The 18,638-nt window shown below is 35.3% G+C and overlaps 1 protein-coding gene across 1 annotated transcript in view; it reads left to right on the forward strand.

The window, feature by feature from the left end:
• The window catches only part of asmt (acetylserotonin O-methyltransferase), a 120,395-nt gene extending 102,960 nt beyond the window's left edge, over positions 1-17,435 (forward strand). The window contains exons 7-9 of the mRNA XM_061971752.2: positions 1,717-1,857; positions 12,288-12,410; positions 16,729-17,435. Of these exons, the coding sequence (XP_061827736.1) occupies positions 1,717-1,857; positions 12,288-12,410; positions 16,729-16,952 (488 nt within the window). The 3' untranslated portion in view covers positions 16,953-17,435. The remainder of the gene's footprint in view (positions 1-1,716; positions 1,858-12,287; positions 12,411-16,728) is intronic.
• The last annotated feature ends 1,203 nt before the right edge of the window (positions 17,436-18,638 follow it).

Below are 18,638 nucleotides of genomic sequence, written 5' to 3' on the forward strand. Positions count from 1 at the left end.
ACCTTTATCTTTTTATGCCAAAATGTGTCCGTTCTCCCTTTTCTGTCTACACACTGTGTCTGCTTGTAAGTACTCTGTGTGTGTGTGCGCTGCCGAACATGCTCCTCTGCTCGTAAAAAACAGCAATGTCATCACGTGACGACGTGCCATCATGCTCGTTAAAAATGTTTTAATGGGGAACTGACCCCAAAAGGGACAAGCGGTAGAAAATGGATGGATGGATGGACACCAAAAGGGACATGCGGTAGGAAATGGATGGATGGATGGATGGTACGTTTCAAACACAGTATAGTACCGTTTTTGATTAATTAGTACCGCAATACTATACTAGTACCGATATACTGTACAACCTTACTGCAAAGTAAACAAAAACAGAATGCTGGACAACAGCAAAGACTTACAGCGTGTGGAGCAGAGACGACGGCGTCCACTAAGTACATCCGAACATGACATGACAATCAACAATGTCCACACAAAGAAGGATAAAAACAACTTATATAGCACTCAAAGGAAGACATGAAACTGCTACAGGAAAACACCAACAAAACAGGAAAAGCCACCAAAATAGGATAGGATCGGATAGGTCTTTATTGTCTTTGCAACAAGTACAACAAAACTATTTTTTCAGCACAAAACTGTTCAAGATTAGACAAACAGTGTACAGGGTTACAGAACAGGAACGCTGATGGGTCGCCAAAGGCGCCCCGTAAAAGATCAGAAAAAGGTCAAACGCTGGGGAAGAAGATGAGTAAAAAAATACAATCTAAACTGGGCTCCTAAGGGGGCCTAGTCTGGAGTGGAAAAACCCCTCCATGCCATGCACACATAAACTCGTTACATTTAATCACGACAACTCACAACAGAGGAGGGGGGAGTTGGGACCCTGGAGGTCGACTGCTGCTATGAAACGCTGCCAGCTGTCCATCACCCCGAAGGGAATCAAGCGGTGGTGAAGGCGTGGGGTGGAGGTGTGGGTGTGTGTGTATATGCCCATTGTCTTGGGTGTGTTGACGTAGTGTTCATGTTCATAGGCCTGTAGTGTTCATGTTCATAGGCCTGTAGTGTTCATGTTCATAGGCCTGGGGCCGTTCTGCATGCAAGCAAAAGTTTGACTCCAGGTGTCGTTGAGGAGGGAGGGAGGTCAAAAGTGTCCATCATTAAAGTGTCCTCGGGGGGATGTTTTCAGAACAGCCTGCTCCTGTTGTTGCAGCGTCAAGGCCATTCGAGGGAGTCAAATCGTAGATAGGAAGACAAGAAGTAAAACACTACACACAGGAAAACAGCAAAAAAGTCCAAATAAGTCAGGGTGTGATGTGACAGGTGGTGACAGTACACCTACTTTGAGACAAGAGCTATAGTGATGCATGCTTGGTTATGGTTTGAAGTCATATTGCAAGATTTTACTGTCAATATCGGCTGCTGGGTTTAATTTTTTAATGTTTTCTGCTGGTGGTGTGACTGCGGATTTTTTCAATTAAAAAAAAAAAGGGGCCTTGGCTCAAAAAAGGTTCCCAGCATAGCGTCTCCACTCGGAGTATGACGCATCTGTCTCTGCGGCGCTCCACATTCGCTTCATTTCCGTCTGCTTTGTTGCCGTGAATGAAACCAAGCGTGTCCGTAATGCCGAGTACAAATCATGCAATCATCAAAAATAATGGCTGCATACCGGACTTATTTGTGAGCGCTCTAACGAAGCGTGTTGGCGTCTCTCCCAAGGCTGCAGCGGGGCGTTGGCCAAGCGCTGCACGGCGGCCTACCCGGAGTGCACGGTGACCATCTTTGACCTGCCCAAGGTGGTGCAGACCTCCAAGGAGCACTTTGTCAAGGAGGCCGACCACAGGATAAGCTTCATCGAAGGTGAGTCCACACAGTTTAAAAATACCATTGCAAATAAAAACAAGTGGAATAAAAAGAGAATAAGTGTACAGAAAACAACAAAAACAACAAAAAGTTTCATCGAAGGTAAGTACACACAATTTAAAAATACCATTGCAAAAAGAAGTGGAATAAAAAAGAGAATAAGTGTACAGAAAACAACAAAAACAACAAAAAGTTTCATTGAAGGTGAGTCCACACAGTTTAAAAATACCATTGCAAAAAAACAAGTGGAATAAAAAAGAGAATACGTGTACAGAAAACAAAAAAAAACAATAAGTTTCATCGAAGGTAAGTCCACACAGTTAAAAAATACCATTGCAAAAAAACAAATGGAATAAAAAAGAGAATAAGTTTACAGAAAACAACAAAAACAACAAAACGTTTCATCGAAGGTGAGTCCACACAGTTTAAAAATACCATTGCAAAAAAACAAGTGGATTAAAAATGAGAATAAGTGTACAGAAAACAACAAAAACAACAATACGTTTCATCGAAGGTAAGTCCACACAGTTTAAAAATACCATTGCAAAAAGAAGTGGAATAAAAAAGAGAATAAGTGTACAGAAAACAACAAAAACAACAAAAAGTTTCATTGAAGGTGAGTCCACACAGTTTAAAAATACCATTGCAAAAAAACAAGTGGAATAAAAAAGAGAATACGTGTACAGAAAACAAAAAAAAAACCAATAAGTTTCATCGAAGGTAAGTCCACACAGTTCAAAAATACCATTGCAAAAAAACAAATGGAATAAAAAAGAGAATAAGTGTACAGAAAACAACAAAAACAACAATATGTTTCATCGAAGGTGAGTCCACACAGTTTAAAAATACCATTGCAAAAAAACAAGTGGAATAAAAAAGAGAATACGTGTACAGAAAACAGCAAAAACAACAATATGTTTCATCGAAGGAAAGTCCACACAGTTTAAAAATACCATTGCAAAAAAACAAATAGAATAAAAAAAGAGAATAAGTGTACAGAAAACAACAAAAACAACAAAAAGTTTAATCGAAGATAAGTCCACACAGTTTAAAAATACCATTGCAAAAAACAAGTGGAATAAAAAAGAGAATACGTGTACATAAAACAACAAAAACAACAAAACGTTTCATCGAAGGTGAGTCCACACAGTTTAAAAATACCATTGCAAAAAAACAAGTGGAATAAAAAAGAGAATAAGTGTACAGAAAACAACAAAAACAACAGTACGTTTCATCGAAGGTGAGTCCACACAGTTTAAAAATACCATTGCAAAAAAACAAGTGGAATAAAAAAGAGAATACGTGTACAGAAAACAGCAAAAACAACAATACGTTTCATCGAAGGTGAGTCCACACAGTTTAAAAATACCATTGCAAAAAAACAAGTGGAATAAAAAAGAGAATAAGTGTACAGAAAACAACAAAAACAACAATACGTTTCATCGAAGGTGAGTCCACACAGTTTAAAAATACCATTGCAAAAAAACAAGTGGAATAAAAAAGAGAATAAGTGTACAGAAAACAACAAAAACAACAATACGTTTCATCGAAGGTGAGTCCACACAGTTTAAAAATACAATTGCAAAAAAACAAGTGGAATAAAAAAGAGAATAAGTGTACAGAAAACAACAAAAACAACAATACGTTTCATCGAAGGTGAGTCCACACAGTTTAAAAATACCATTGCAAAAAAACAAGTAGAATAAAAAAGAGAATAAGTGTACAGAAAACAACAAAAACAACAATACGTTTCATCGAAGGTGAGTCCACACAGTTTAAAAATACTATTGCAAAAAAACAAGTGGAATAAAAAAGAGAATAAGTGTACAGAAAACAACAAAAACAACAATACGTTTCATCAAAGGTAAGTCCACACAGTTTAAAAATACCACTGCAAAAAAAACCAAGTGGAATAAAAAAGAGAATAAGTGTACAGAAAACAACAAAAACAACAATAAGTTTCATCGAAGGAAAGTCCACACAGTTTAAAAATACCATTGCAAAAAAACAAATGGAATAAAAAGAAAATAAGTGTACAGAAAATAACAAAAACAACAAAACGTTTCATCGAAGGTGAGTCCACACAGTTTAAAAATACCATTGCAAAAAAAACAAGTGGAATAAAAACGTGAATAAGTGTACACAAAACAACAAAAACAACAAAAAGTTTAATCGAAGATAAGTCCACACAGTTTAAAAATACCATTGCAAAAAACAAGTGGAATAAAAAAAGAGAATAAGTATACAGAAAACAACAAAAACAATACGTTTAATCGAAGGTGAGTTCACACAGTTTAAAAATACCATTGCAAAAAAACAAGTGGAATAAAAAAAGAGAATAAGTGTACAGAAAACAACAAAAACATCAATACGTTTCATCGAAGGTGAGTCCACACAGTTTAAAAATACCATTGCAAAAAAACAAGTGGAATAAAAAAGAGAATACGTGTACAGAAAACAACAAAAACAACAATAAGTTTCAACGAAGGTAAGTCCACACAGTTTAAAAATACCATTGCAAAAAACAAGTGGAATAAAAAAAGAGAATAAGTGTACAGAAAACAACAAAAACAATACGTTTCATCAAAGGTGAGTCCACACAGTTTAAAAATAACATTGCAAAAAAACAAGTGGAATAAAAAAAGAGAATAAGTGTACAGAAAACAACAAAAACAACAATACGTTTCATCGAAGGTGAGTCCACACAGTTTAAAAATACCATTGCAAAAAAAACAAGTGGAATAAAAAAGAGAATACGTGTACAGAAAACAACAAAAACAACAATAAGTTTCATCGAAGGTAAGTCCACACAGTTTAAAAATACCATTGCAAAAAAACAAGTGGAATAAAAAAGAATAAGTGTACAGAAAACAACAAAAAGTTTCATCGAATTTGAGTCCACACAGTTTAAAAATACAATTGCAAAAAAACAAGTGGAATAAAAAAGAGAATAAGTGTACAGAAAACAACAAAAACAACAACAAGTTTAATCGAAGGTGAGTCCACACAGTTTAAAAATACCATTGCAAAAAAAAGTGAAATAAAAAGAGAATAAGTGTAAAGAAAACAACAAAAACATCAATACGTTTCATCGAAGGTGAGTCCACACAGTTTAAAAATACCATTGCAAAAAAACAAGTGGAATAAAAAAGAGAATACGTGTACAGAAAACAACAAAAACAACAATAAGTTTCAACGAAGGTAAGTCCACACAGTTTAAAAATACCATTGCAAAAAACAAGTGGAATAAAAAAAGAGAATAAGTGTACAGAAAACAACAAAAACAATATGTTTCATCGAAGGTGAGTCCACACAGTTTAAAAATAACATTGCAAAAAAACAAGTGGAATAAAAAAAGAGAATAAGTGTACAGAAAACAACAAAAACAACAATACGTTTCATCGAAGGTGAGTCCACACAGTTTAAAAATACCATTGCAAAAAAACAAGTAGAATAAAAAAGAAAATACGTGTACAGAAAACAACAAAAACAACAATAAGTTTCATCGAAGGTAAGTCCACACAGTTTAAAAATACCATTGCAAAAAAACAAGTGGAATAAAAAAGAGAATAAGTGTACAGAAAACAACAAAAAGTTTCATCGAATTTGAGTCCACACAGTTTAAAAATACAATTGCAAAAAAACAAGTGGAATAAAAAAGAGAATAAGTGTACAGAAAACAACAAAAACAACAACAAGTTTCATCGAAGGTAAGTCCACACAGTTTAAAAATACCATTTCAAAAAAACAAGTGGAATAAAAAAGAGAATAAGTGTACAGAAAACAACAAAAAGTTTCATCGAATTTGAGTCCACACAGTTTAAAAATACAATTGCAAAAAAACAAGTGGAATAAAAAAGAGAATAAGTGTACAGAAAACAACAAAAACAACAACAAGTTTAATCGAAGGTAAGTCCACACAGTTTAAAAATACCATTGCAAAAAAAAAAAAGTGGAATAAAAAAGAGAATAAGTGTACAGAAAAAGGTTGAAATGTTGACACTAAAAACTGCCATCTTTTCTGGACTATAGAGCGCCAAGCCACACCCAATACATTTTAGTAAACAATTAGTTTCCCATATGTTAGACGCAGCAGATTATAAGCCACAGATATACACTATATTGTCAAAAGTATTTGGCCACCTGCCTTGACTCACATATGAACTTGAAGTGCCATCCCATTCTTAACCCATAGGGTTCAATATGATGTGGATCCACCTTTTTGCAGCTATTACAGCTTCAACTCTTCTGGGAAGGCTGTCCACAAGGTTGCAGAGTGTTTATAGGATTTGCCCACCATTCTTCCAAAAGCGCATTGGTGAGGTCACACACTGAGAAGCCTGGCTCTCAGTCTCCGTTCTAGTTCATCCCAAAGGTGTTCTATCGGGTTCAGGTCAGGACTCTGTGCAGGCCAGTCAAGTTCATCCACACCAGACTCTGTCATCCATGTTTTTATGGACCTTGATTTGTTACACTGGTGCACAGTCATGTTGGAAGAGGAAGGGGCCCGCTCCAAACTGTTCCCACGAGGTTGGGAGCATGGAATTGTCCAAAATGTTTTGGTATCCTGGAGCATTCAAAGTTCCTTTCACTGGAACTAAGGCGCCAAGCCCAACTTCTGGAAAAACAACCCCACACCATAATTCCTCCTCCACCAAATTTCCCACTCGGTACAATGCAGTCCGAAATGTAGCGTTCTCCGGGCAACCTCCAAACCCAGACTGGTCCATCAAATTGTTAGATGGAAAAGCGTGATTCATCAGTCCAGAGAACGCGTTTCCACTGCTCTAGAGTCCAGTGGCGACGTGCTTTACACCACTGCATCCCACGCTTTGCATTGGACTTGGTGATGTATGGCTTAGATGCAGCTGCTCGGCCATGGAAACCCATTCCATGAAGCTCTCTGCGTACTGTAAGTGGGCTAATTGGAAGGTCACATGAAGTTTGGAGGTCTGAAGCAACTGACTGTGCAGAAAGTCTTTGCACTATGCGCTTCAGCATGCTGTCAGTTAACCTGGCCTACCACTTGGTGACTGAGTTGCTGTTGTTCCCAAACTCTTCACTCTTCTTATAATAAAGTTGACTTTGGAATATTTAGGAGGGAGGAAATTTCACGACTGGATTTGTTGCACAGGTGGCATCCTATGACAGTTCCATGCTGGAAATCACTGAGAGCGGCCCATTCTTTCACAAATGTTTGTAGAAACAGTCTCCATGCCTAAGTGCTTGATTGTATACACCTGTGGCCGGGCCAAGTGATTAGGACACCTGATTCTTATCATTTGGATGGGTGGCCAAATACTTTTGGCAATATAGTGTATATGTTGTGAAATGAGTTATTTCCACAGAAATATTCTGTTACTGTTTATCTACACACTTTAATTGTTTCCAAACAATGTCTGTAACATGGCAGTAAAACGGCTGATTAAACAAAACAGAAGTCTGTTTAGCTCTCCAGTCAGCTAAATGGACTCAATAACTCCACGGTGACGTTTTGGTGAATTTACTGAGGAATTTGTGAAGCTGAAACAACACAAAAAGAGTGTTATTTGTTATTGTAAGGTAATAATACTAAAACAGACACGAGTAGACGTGTTAGCATATTAGCTGATGACATTACGATGGCACATACAAATGTGCATAAAAACACTCCTACAGACATCACACATGGGATGATGAAGTAAGCAAAAATTGTTTTAGTTATATTGTAAAACTTATAAATGTTGTTTGGAGAGATGAACGTAGAGTCCATATGCGTAGAAACGCCATGGACGGCTAGAAGACGGAACGGCACTTCTACTTCCGATTGAAAAGCTCTAGTCTGAACAGAAGGGCAACCTGCAGTGAGCGAGCTCGTCCAAAAGATGGCGCCCTAGCACAAACACAACATTTCAATGTGTTGGCTTGTTTGCAGCGAAGACTAATCCATAAATTTGCCGCATTGTTTTATAAGCCGCAGGGTAGGGACACTTAAAAAAATCCAGACTTTTTGACACTTAGAAAAAAATTACAGACTTTTTGACACTTAGAAAAAATACAGACTTTTTGACACTTAGAAAAAAAATCCCGATTTTTTGACACTTAGAAAAAATCCCGACTTTTTGACACTTAGAAAAAAATCCCGACTTTTTGTCACTTAGAAAAAAATCCAGACTTTTTGACACTTAGAAAAAATCCAGACTTTTTGACACTTAGAAAAAATACCGTGTTTTTGACACTTAGAAAAAATACCGTGTTTTTGACACTTAGAAAAAATACCGTGTTTTTGACACTTAGAAAAAATCCCAACTTTTTGACACTTAGAAAAAAATCTCGACTTTTTGACACTTAGAAAAAATCCCGACTTTTTGACACTTTGAAAAAAATAGACTTTTTGACACTTAGAAAAAATCCCGACTTTTTGACACTTAGAAAAAATCCCGACTTTTTGACACTTGGAAAAAATCCAGACTTTTTGACACTGAGAAAAAATCCAGACTTTTTGACACTTAGAAAAAATCCAGACTTTTTGACACTGAGAAAAAATCCAGACTCTTTGACACTTAGAAAAAATACCGTGTTTTTGACACTTAGAAAAAAATCCAGATTTTTTGACACTTAGAAAAAAATCCAGATTTTTTGACATTTGGAAAAAAAATCCAGATTTTTTGACACTTGGAAAAAAATCCAGATTTTTTGACACTTGGAAAAAAATCCAGATTTTTTGACACTTGGAAAAAAATCCAGATTTTTTGACACTTGAAAAAAATCCCGACTTTTTGACACTTGGAAAAAATCCCGACTTTTTCCACACTTAGAAAAAATCCCGACTTTTTGACACTTAGAAAAAATCACGACTTTTTGACACTTAGAAAAAAATCACGACTTTTTGACACTTAGAAAAAAATCCAGACTTTTTGACACTTAGAAAAAATCCAGACTTTTTGACACTTAGAAAAAATCCCAAGTTTTTGACACGTAGAAAAAAATCCTAAATTTTTGACACTTTGAAAAAATCCTGACTTTTTGACACTTAGAAAAAATACAGACTTTTTGATACTTAGAAAAAATCCCGATTTTTTGATACTTAGAAAAAATCCAGACTTTTTGACACTTGGAAAAAATCCAGACTTTTTGACACTTGGAAAAAATCCAGACTTTTTGACACTGAGAAAAAATCCAGACTCTTTGACACTTAGAAAAAATCCAGACTCTTTGACACTTAGAAAAAAATCCAGATTTTTTGACACTTAGAAAAAAATCCAGATTTTTTGACACTTGGAAAAAAATCCAGATTTTTTGACACTTGGAAAAAAATCCAGATTTTTTGACACTTGGAAAAAAATCCAGATTTTTTGACACTTGGAAAAAAATCCAGATTTTTTGACACTTGGAAAAAAATCCAGATTTTTTGACACTTGGAAAAAATCCCGACTTTTTGACACTTGGAAAAAATCCCGACTTTTTGACACTTGGAAAAAATCCCGATTTTTTCCACACTTAGAAAAAATCCCGACTTTTTGACACTTAGAAAAAAATCACGACTTTTTGACACTTGGAAAAAAATCCAGACTTTTTGACACTTAGAAAAAATCCAGACTTTTTGACACTTAGAAAAAAATCCCAAATTTTTGACACTTAGAAAAAATCCTGACTTTTTGACACTTAGAAAAAATACAGACTTTTTGATACTTAGAAAAAATCCCAACTTTTTGACACTTAGAAAAAATCCCGACTTCCTGACACTTAGAAAAAATCCCGACTTTTTGACACTTAGAAAAAATCCCGACTTTTTGACACTTAGAAAAATACCTGACTTTTTGACACTTAAAAAAAATCCAGACTTTTTGACACTTAGAAAAAAATCCAGAATTTTTGACACTTAGAAAAAAGCCCGACTTTTTGACACTTAGAAAAAATACCGTGTTTTTGACACTTAGAAAAAATACCGTGTTTTTGACACTTAGAAAAAATGCAGCCTTTTTGACACTTAAAAAAAATCCAGACTTTTTGACACTTAGAAAAAAATCCCGAATTTTTGACACTTAGAAAAAAGCCCGACTTTTTGACACTTAGAAAAAATACCGTGTTTTTGACACTTAGAAAAAATACCGTGTTTTTGACACTTAGAAAAAATGCCAACTTTTTGACACTTAGAAAAAATCCAGACTTTTTGACACAGAAAAAATCCAGACTTTTTGACACTTAGAAAAAATACCGTGTTTTTGACACATAGAAAAAAAATCCAGATTTTTTGACACTGAGAAAAAATCCAGACTTTTTGACACTTAGAAAAAATCCAGACTTTTTGACACTTAGAAAAAATCCCGACTTTTTGACACTTAGAAAAAATCCCGACTTTTTGACACTTAGAAAAAATCCAGAATTTTTGACACTTAGAAAAAATCCCGACTTTTTGACACTTAGAAAAAATCCCGACTTTTTGACACTTAGAAAAAATCCCGACCTTTTGACACTGAGAAAAAAATCCAGACTTTTTAACACTTAGAAAAAATACCGTGTTTTTGACACTTGAAAAAAAATCCAGATTTTTTGACACTTGGAAAAAATCCAGATTTTTTGACACTTGGAAAAAATCCAGACTTTTTGACACTTAGAAAAAATACCGTGTTTTTGACACTTAGAAAAAATACCGTGTTTTTGACACTTGGAAAAAATACCAACTTTTTGACACTTGGAAAAAATCCAGTCTTTTTGACACTTAGAAAGAACCCAGACTTTTTGACACTTAGTAAAAATACCGTATTTTTGACACTTAGAAACAATCCCGATTCTTTGACACTTAGAAAAAAATCCAGACGTTTTGACACTTAGAAAAAATCCCGACTTTTTGACACTTAGAAAAAAATACTGTGTTTTTGACACTTAGAAAAAAATCCAGACTTTTTGACACTTAGAAAAAAATCCAGACTTTTTGACACTTAGAAAAAATCCCGACTTTTTGACACTTAGAAAAAATACCGTGTTTTTGACACTTAGAAGAAAATCCAGATTTTTTGACACTTAGAAAAAATACCAACTTTTTGACACTTAGAAAAAATACCAACTTTTTGACACTTAGAAAAAATCCAGTCTTTTTGACACTTAGAAAGAACCTAGACTTTTTGACACTTAGTAAAAATACCGTGTTTTTGACACTTAGAAACAATCCCGACTCTTTGACACTTAGAAAAAAATCCAGACTTTTTGACACTTAGAAAAAATCCAGACTTTTTGACACTTGAAACAAATCCAGACTTTTTGACACTTGGAAAAAATCCAGACTTTTTGACACTTAGAAAAAATCCAGACTTTTTGTAGGGAAAAAGTAGCGACTAATAGTCCGGAATTCAAGATTTTGTAGCTCTAAGGCTGTCTAAAATAATGAAAAGTTTTGTTTAAGCACAAACAATAGCATGGTTAGTGCTGTAGAGAAGACCACGCCTTCGAAAGTCCAAAGCGATCTCTAAAATGGTCGCCTTTCTCACATGCTTTTGTCCATGACCCTCGTTTTGCGAACCCCTTTATTTGCGAACTTTTGGATCGCGCCAAATTTGCCTGCGTGTGCCAACCACGTCTCTGCACATTTTGTGTGCCGCTGGCAGCCATTCTGTGCTTGCTTTTATAAAAGAGTTTGAGGAAGACGGCTTCGTACCACAGCAAGTTTCTTTGCGATGAGAACAGACTTATCTGGGAAAAAAAATATGCCAAAGCTGACTTATTTCACAGCGGGTAAGAAGACTACCTCTTGTTCACACACGCCCCCTCCTTTCTCTTCAGCTCCTCCTTTCCAATGTTAGTGTAAGTGGATTTTACTTTTTAAAATGTTTACTATTGTTGCAATATGCTTGTTAAAATTAAGGATTTTGGGGGGATTTCTGATCATTTGTGATGACACCAAAGGGACTTCTGTGTGTGTTGGTAGAACAGCGGATAAAAGTATGGACACACCTGTATCAAATTCTGTTAAAGTTAAAGTACCAATGATTGTCACACACACACTAGGTGTGGAAAAAGTATTCTCTGCATTTGACCCATCACCCTTGATCACCCCCCTGGGAGGTGAGGGGAGCAGTGAGCAGCAGCGGTGGCCACACCCGGGAATCATTTTTGGTGATTTAACCCCCAACTCCAACCCTTGATGCTGAGTGCCAAGCAGGGAGGTAATGGCTCCCATTTTTATAGTCTTTGGTATGACTCGGCCGGGGTTTGAGCTCACAACCTACCCATCTCAGGGCGGACACTCTAACCACTAGGCCACTGAGATCCTTGCACTAGTGCTTATCCTAGACCAAGGGCCACCGTGGGTTAGAATAATTTTGCCGGGGGCCAGGCTTTTATTTTTCATTCTATCCCCTTTTGCTGCGGTCCGATTCGTAGTCCGGGGGACCCATCCCAGATATGACAGGTGGCATCAGATGAGAAAACCACACCTTGTGTCTTTTCAGGCGACTTCTTCAAGGACCCTCTGCAGGAGGCGGACCTCTACATCCTGGCCAGGATCCTCCACGACTGGACGGATGAGCGGTGTCTACAACTGCTGAGGAGAGTCCACGGGGCCTGCCGAGCAGGTGGGTCAGTCTCTCTGGGTTTTCACGCTGGGTGGGAGTCTGAGGTCCTTGGCACGAGACCAAAGACCATCTGGCCCAAGGTGTGAACATCCATCAGTGGTGAAATCAATTACAGTTCCAGGACCTCGATCGTTCAAACCCTTCTGGGCAAGAGACCTTAATCAGATCCTGGGTCAGCACAACAAATGACATCTTCATCTGAGGAGACACATTCAATAGCAACCTGCAGCACTTTCTTTACTTCTGATCGGTTCTACACATTTCTACAAAGAAACAAGACTTTTGGATTATTTTGTAAGACCAGCACTGAGACCTAATAGGAAATAATATAACATAATAATATAATTATTCACATAATAGCATTATACACATGTGAATAATGCTGTATAATAGACTGTATTTATATTATTCACATGTAAATAATGCTGTATGATAAACTGTATTTATATTATTCACATGTGAATAATATATAATAGACTGTATTTATATTATGCACGTGTGAATAATGTTGTATAATAGACTGTATTTATATTATTCACATGTGAATATTGCTATATAATAGACTGTATTTATATCATTCACATGTGAATAATGCTGTATAATAGACTGTATTTATATTATTCACGTGTGAATAATGCTGTATAATAGACTGTATTTATATTATTCACATGTGAATAATGCTGTATAATAGACTGTATTTATATTATTCACATGTGAATAATGCTGTATAATAGACTGTATTTATATTATTCAAATGTGAATAATGCTGTATAATAGACTATATTTATATTATTCACATGTGAATAATGCTGTATAATAGACTGTATTTATATTATTCACATGTGAATAATGCTGTATAATACTGTATTTATGTTATTCATATGTGAATAACGCTGTATAATAGACTGTATTTATATTATTCACGTGTGAATAATGCTGTATAATAGACTGTATTTAGATTATTCACGTGTGAATAATGCTGTATAATAGACTGTATTTATATTATTCACATGTGAATAATGCTGTATAATAGACTGTATTTATATTATTCACATGTGAATAATGCTGTATAATAGACTGTATTTATATTATTCACATGTGAATAATGCTGTATAATAGACTGTATTTATAATATTCACATGTGAATAATGTTGTATAATAAACTGTATTTATATTATTCACATGTGAATAATGCTGTATAATAGACTGTATTTATATTATTCACATGTGAATAATGCTGTATAATAGACTGTATTTATATTATTCACATGTGAATAATGCTGTATAATAGACTGTATTTATATTATTCAAATGTGAATAATGCTGTATAATAGACTATATTTATATTATTCACATGTGAATAATTCTGTATAATAGACTGTATTTATATTATTCACATGTGAATAATGCTGTATAATACTGTATTTATGTTATTCATATGTGAATAACGCTGTATAATAGACTGTATTTATATTATTCACGTGTGAATAATGCTGTATAATAGACTGTATTTAGATTATTCACGTGTGAATAATGCTGTATAATAGACTGTATTTATATTATTCACATGTGAATAATGCTGTATAATAGACTGTATTTATATTATTCACATGTGAATAATGCTGTATAATAGACTGTATTTATATTATTCACATGTGAATAATGCTGTATAATAGACTGTATTTATAATATTCACATGTGAATAATGTTGTATAATAAACTGTATTTATATTATTCACATGTGAATAATGCTGTATAATAGACTGTATTTATATTATTCACATGTGAATAATGCTGTATAATAGACTGTATTTATATATATATGGGGGACGGCGTGGCGAAGTTGGTAGAGTGGCCGTGCCAGCAATCGGAGGGTTGCTGGTTACTGGGGTTCAATCCCCACCTTCTACCATCCTAGTCACGTCCGTTGTGTCCTTGGGCAAGACACTTCACCCCTTGCTCCAAATGGCTGCTGGTTAGCGCATTGCATGGCAGCTCCCGCCATCAGTGTGTGAATGTGTGTGTGAATGGGTGAATGTGGAAATAGTGTCAAAGCGCTTTGAGTACCTTGAAGGTAGAAAAGCGCTATACAAGTATAACCCATTTATCATTTATATTTATATTATTCACATGTGAATAATGCTGTATAATAGACTGTATTTATATTATTCACATGTGAATAATGCTGTATAATAGACTGTATTTATATTATTCACATGTGAATAATGCTGTATAATAGACTGTATTTATGTTAGTCACATGTGAATAACGCTGTATAATAGACTGTATTTGTTATTCACATGTGAATAACGCTGTATAATAGACTGTGTTTATATTTTTCACATGTGAATAATGCTGTATAATAGACTGTATTATATTATTCACATGTGAATAATGCTGTATAATAGACTATATTTATATTATTCACATGTGAATATTGCTGTATAATAGACTGTATTTATATTATTCACGTGTGAATAATGCTGTATAATAGACTGTATTTATATTATTCACATGTGAATATTGCTATATAATAGACTGTATTTATATTATTCACATGTGAATAATGCTGTATAATAGACTATTTATATTATTCACATGTGAATAATGCTGCATAATGGACTATATTTATGTTATTCACATGTGAATAATGCTGTATAATAGAATGTATTTATATTATTCACATGTGAACAATGCTGCATAATAGACTGTATTTATGTTAGTCACATGTGAATAATGCTGTATAATAGACTATATTTATATTATTCACATGTGAATAATGCTGTATAATAGACTGTATTTATATTATTCACATGTGAATAATGCTGTATAATAGACTGTATTTATGTTATTCACATGTGAATAACGCTGTATAATAGACTGTATTTATATTATTCACATGTAAATAATGCTGTTTACGAGACTGTATTTATATTATTCACATGTGAATAATGCTGTATAATAGACTGCATTTATGTTATTCACATGTGAATAACGCTGTATAATAAACTGTTGTTATATTATTCACATGTGAATAATGCTGTATAATAGACTGTATTTGTGTTGTTCACATGTGAAAAATGCTGTATAATAGACTGTATTTATGTTAGTCACATGTGAATAACGCTGTATAATAGACTGTATTTATATTATTCACATGTAAATAATGCTGTTTAAGAGACTGTATTTATATTATTCACATGTGAATAATGCTGTATAATAGACTGCATTTATGTTATTCACATTTGAATAATGCTGTATAATAGACTGTATTTATATTATTCACATGTGAATAATACTGTATAATAGACTGTATTTATGTTGTTCACATGTGAAAAATGCTGTATAATAGACTGTATTTATGTTAGTCACATGTGAATAACGCTGTATAATAGACTGTATTTATGTTCTTCACATGTGAATAATGCTGTATAATAGAATGTATTTATATTATTCACATGTGAATAATGCTGTATAATAGACTGTATTTATATTATTTACATGTGAATAACGCTGTATTATAGACTGTTTTTATATTATTCACATGTGAATAATGCTGTATAATAGACTGTATTTATGTTCTTCACATGTGAATAATGCTGTATGATAGACTATATTTATATTATTCACATGTGAATAATGCTGTATAATAGACTGTATGTATTCACACAATATGTCTGTGTAAAAAACTAATTTCTCAACGTATATGTATATGTATATATATATATATATATATATATATATATATATATATATGCGGCTTATAGTCCGGTGCGACTAATACAAGGAAAACTATTTGTTTACTAAAATTTAGTGGGTGTGGCTTAGCGCTCTATAGTCCAGAAAAGATGATAGTTTTTAGTGTCAACATTCAAACTTTTTCTGTACACTTATTCTCTTTTTTGTTCCACTTTTTTTTGTAATGGTATTTTTAGAGTGTGTGGCTGCAAATGGCCCCCGGGCCGCACATTGGACACGCTGATTGAATGTGACGGCAGGAGTCTGAGAGCGTCACAATCCTCAAGACGAGGACATTTAAATGTGGAAAAATATATTTTTCTTCTCATTTTTGGTGGGTGCGGCTTAAATAAAGGTGCACTCGCTATAGTCTGGAACAGGGGTGTCAAACTCATTTTAGACCGGGGGCCACATGGAGAAAAATCTACTCCCAAGTGGGCTGGACTGGTAAATGCACGGCACGATAACTTAAAAATAAAGACAACTTCAGAAAGTACAAAAACATTTCACAGCACAAACAATTCTGACAATGTGGGGACCCGGACCTCACTCGGGTGCTCACCTGTGTATTCTCCCACAGGTGGCGCCGTTCTGCTGGTGGAGGCGTTGCTGCGCGAGGACGGCGCCGGCCCGCTCACGGCGCAGCTCTACTCCCTGAACATGCTGGTGCAAACCGAGGGCCGGGAGCGCACAGGGGCCCAGTACAGCGCCCTGCTGACTGCCGCCGGCTTCAGCCAGGTCCAGTATCGACTCACGGGCAAGATCTATGACGCGGTTCTGGGCCTTAAGGAAGCAAGAACTTAAAAACAAGTCCAATGATACGCACATCTAGCCTGGTGATTAATGTTGGATTTATAATCAATGACCACAAATGATCAATTCTACTGAAAACTAAACCATTTAGATGTTTTATGTATGAATAATAGCACTTTATTAGTAGTCACAGAGATGATTAAAAAGCTATTCTTGCTACCTTGGCCACTGTTTTTGGAGGAACAAAAAATAATAACAATGAAAAATAAATAAATAATAATAATTGTTGCAACATTAGATACTATTTAAATTGACAAAGTGAACCATTTTTGGAGAACATGCATTTGTTTCTGTCAAAATGGACAGAATTATTAAAAAAAAAAATAAAAAAAAATAATGTTCTTGAAATCACGCGCATGGAATCTTTTTTATTGGAATGTTCTAGTTGGACTCGGCCCCACACCCTTCCCAAAGTTTCTTCTCCTTTCCCCCAGCTCGTACTTTTGGAGTTTTTCCTTGCCTGGTCGTGGGTTTGTGCAGCCCTTTGAGACACTCGTCATTAAGGGTTATATAAATAAATTAGTGATTTTATGTGAATGTGGTTGAGCCACACTTGCTGCATTGCTCAAGGGCACTTCAAGCAAGGGTTTAGTTTGTCTCTAGAAGGTTAGACCGTCAGTCCTTCAGGATTTCAATCTTGGTCGCCATAGTTACGTACATTCTTCCCCTAAGTGCCCCGAAATGTAAACGTTGTCGGCAGGATTCGAACCTGCGCAGGAAGATCCCGATGGATTTCTAGTACATGGCATTAACCTCTGGGCCACGACAACCTGTCACAATGTGTGAAGTTGGCCCAATTATCATTGGATGTACAAACCCCGTTTCCATATGAGTTGGGAAATTGTGTTAGATGTAAATATAAACGGAATACAATGATTTGCAAATCATTTTCAACCCATATTCAGTTGAATATGCTACAAAGACAACATATTTGATGTTCAAACTCATAAACATTTTTTTTTTTTTGCAAATAATCATTAACTTTAGAATTTGATGCCAGCAACACGTGACAAAGAAGTTGGGAAAGGTGGCAATAAATACTGATAAAGTTGAGGAATGCTCATCAAACACTTATTTGGAACATCCCACAGGTGAACAGGCAAATTGGGAACAGGTGGGTGCCATGATTGGGTATAAAAGTAGATTCCATGAAATGCTCAGTCATTCACAAACAAGGATGGGGCGAGGGTCACCACTTTGTCAACAAATGCGTGAGCAAATTGTTGAACAGTTTAAGAAAAACCTTTCTCAACCAGCTATTGCAAGGAATTTAGGGATTTCACCATCTACGGTCCGTAATATCATCAAAGGGTTCAGAGAATCTGGAGAAATCACTGCACGTAAGCAGCTAAGCCCGTGACCTTCCATCCCTCAGGCTGTACTGCATCAACAAGCGACATCAGTGTGTAAAGGATATCACCACATGGGCTCAGGAACACTTCAGAAACCCACTGTCAGTAACCACAGTTGGTCGCTACATCTGTAAGTGCCAGTTAAAACTCTCCTATGCAAGGCGAAAACCGTTTATCAACAACACCCAGAAACGCCGTCGGCTTCGCTGGGCCTGAGCCCATCTAAGATGGACTGATACAAAGTGGAAAAGTGTTCTGTGGTCTGACGAGTCCACATTTCAAATTGTTTTTGGTAACTGTGGACGTCGTGTCCTCCGGACCAAAG

This window comes from Nerophis lumbriciformis, linkage group LG13 (genome assembly GCF_033978685.3).
Source record: "Nerophis lumbriciformis linkage group LG13, RoL_Nlum_v2.1, whole genome shotgun sequence".
Lineage (NCBI taxonomy): Eukaryota > Metazoa > Chordata > Actinopteri > Syngnathiformes > Syngnathidae > Nerophis > Nerophis lumbriciformis.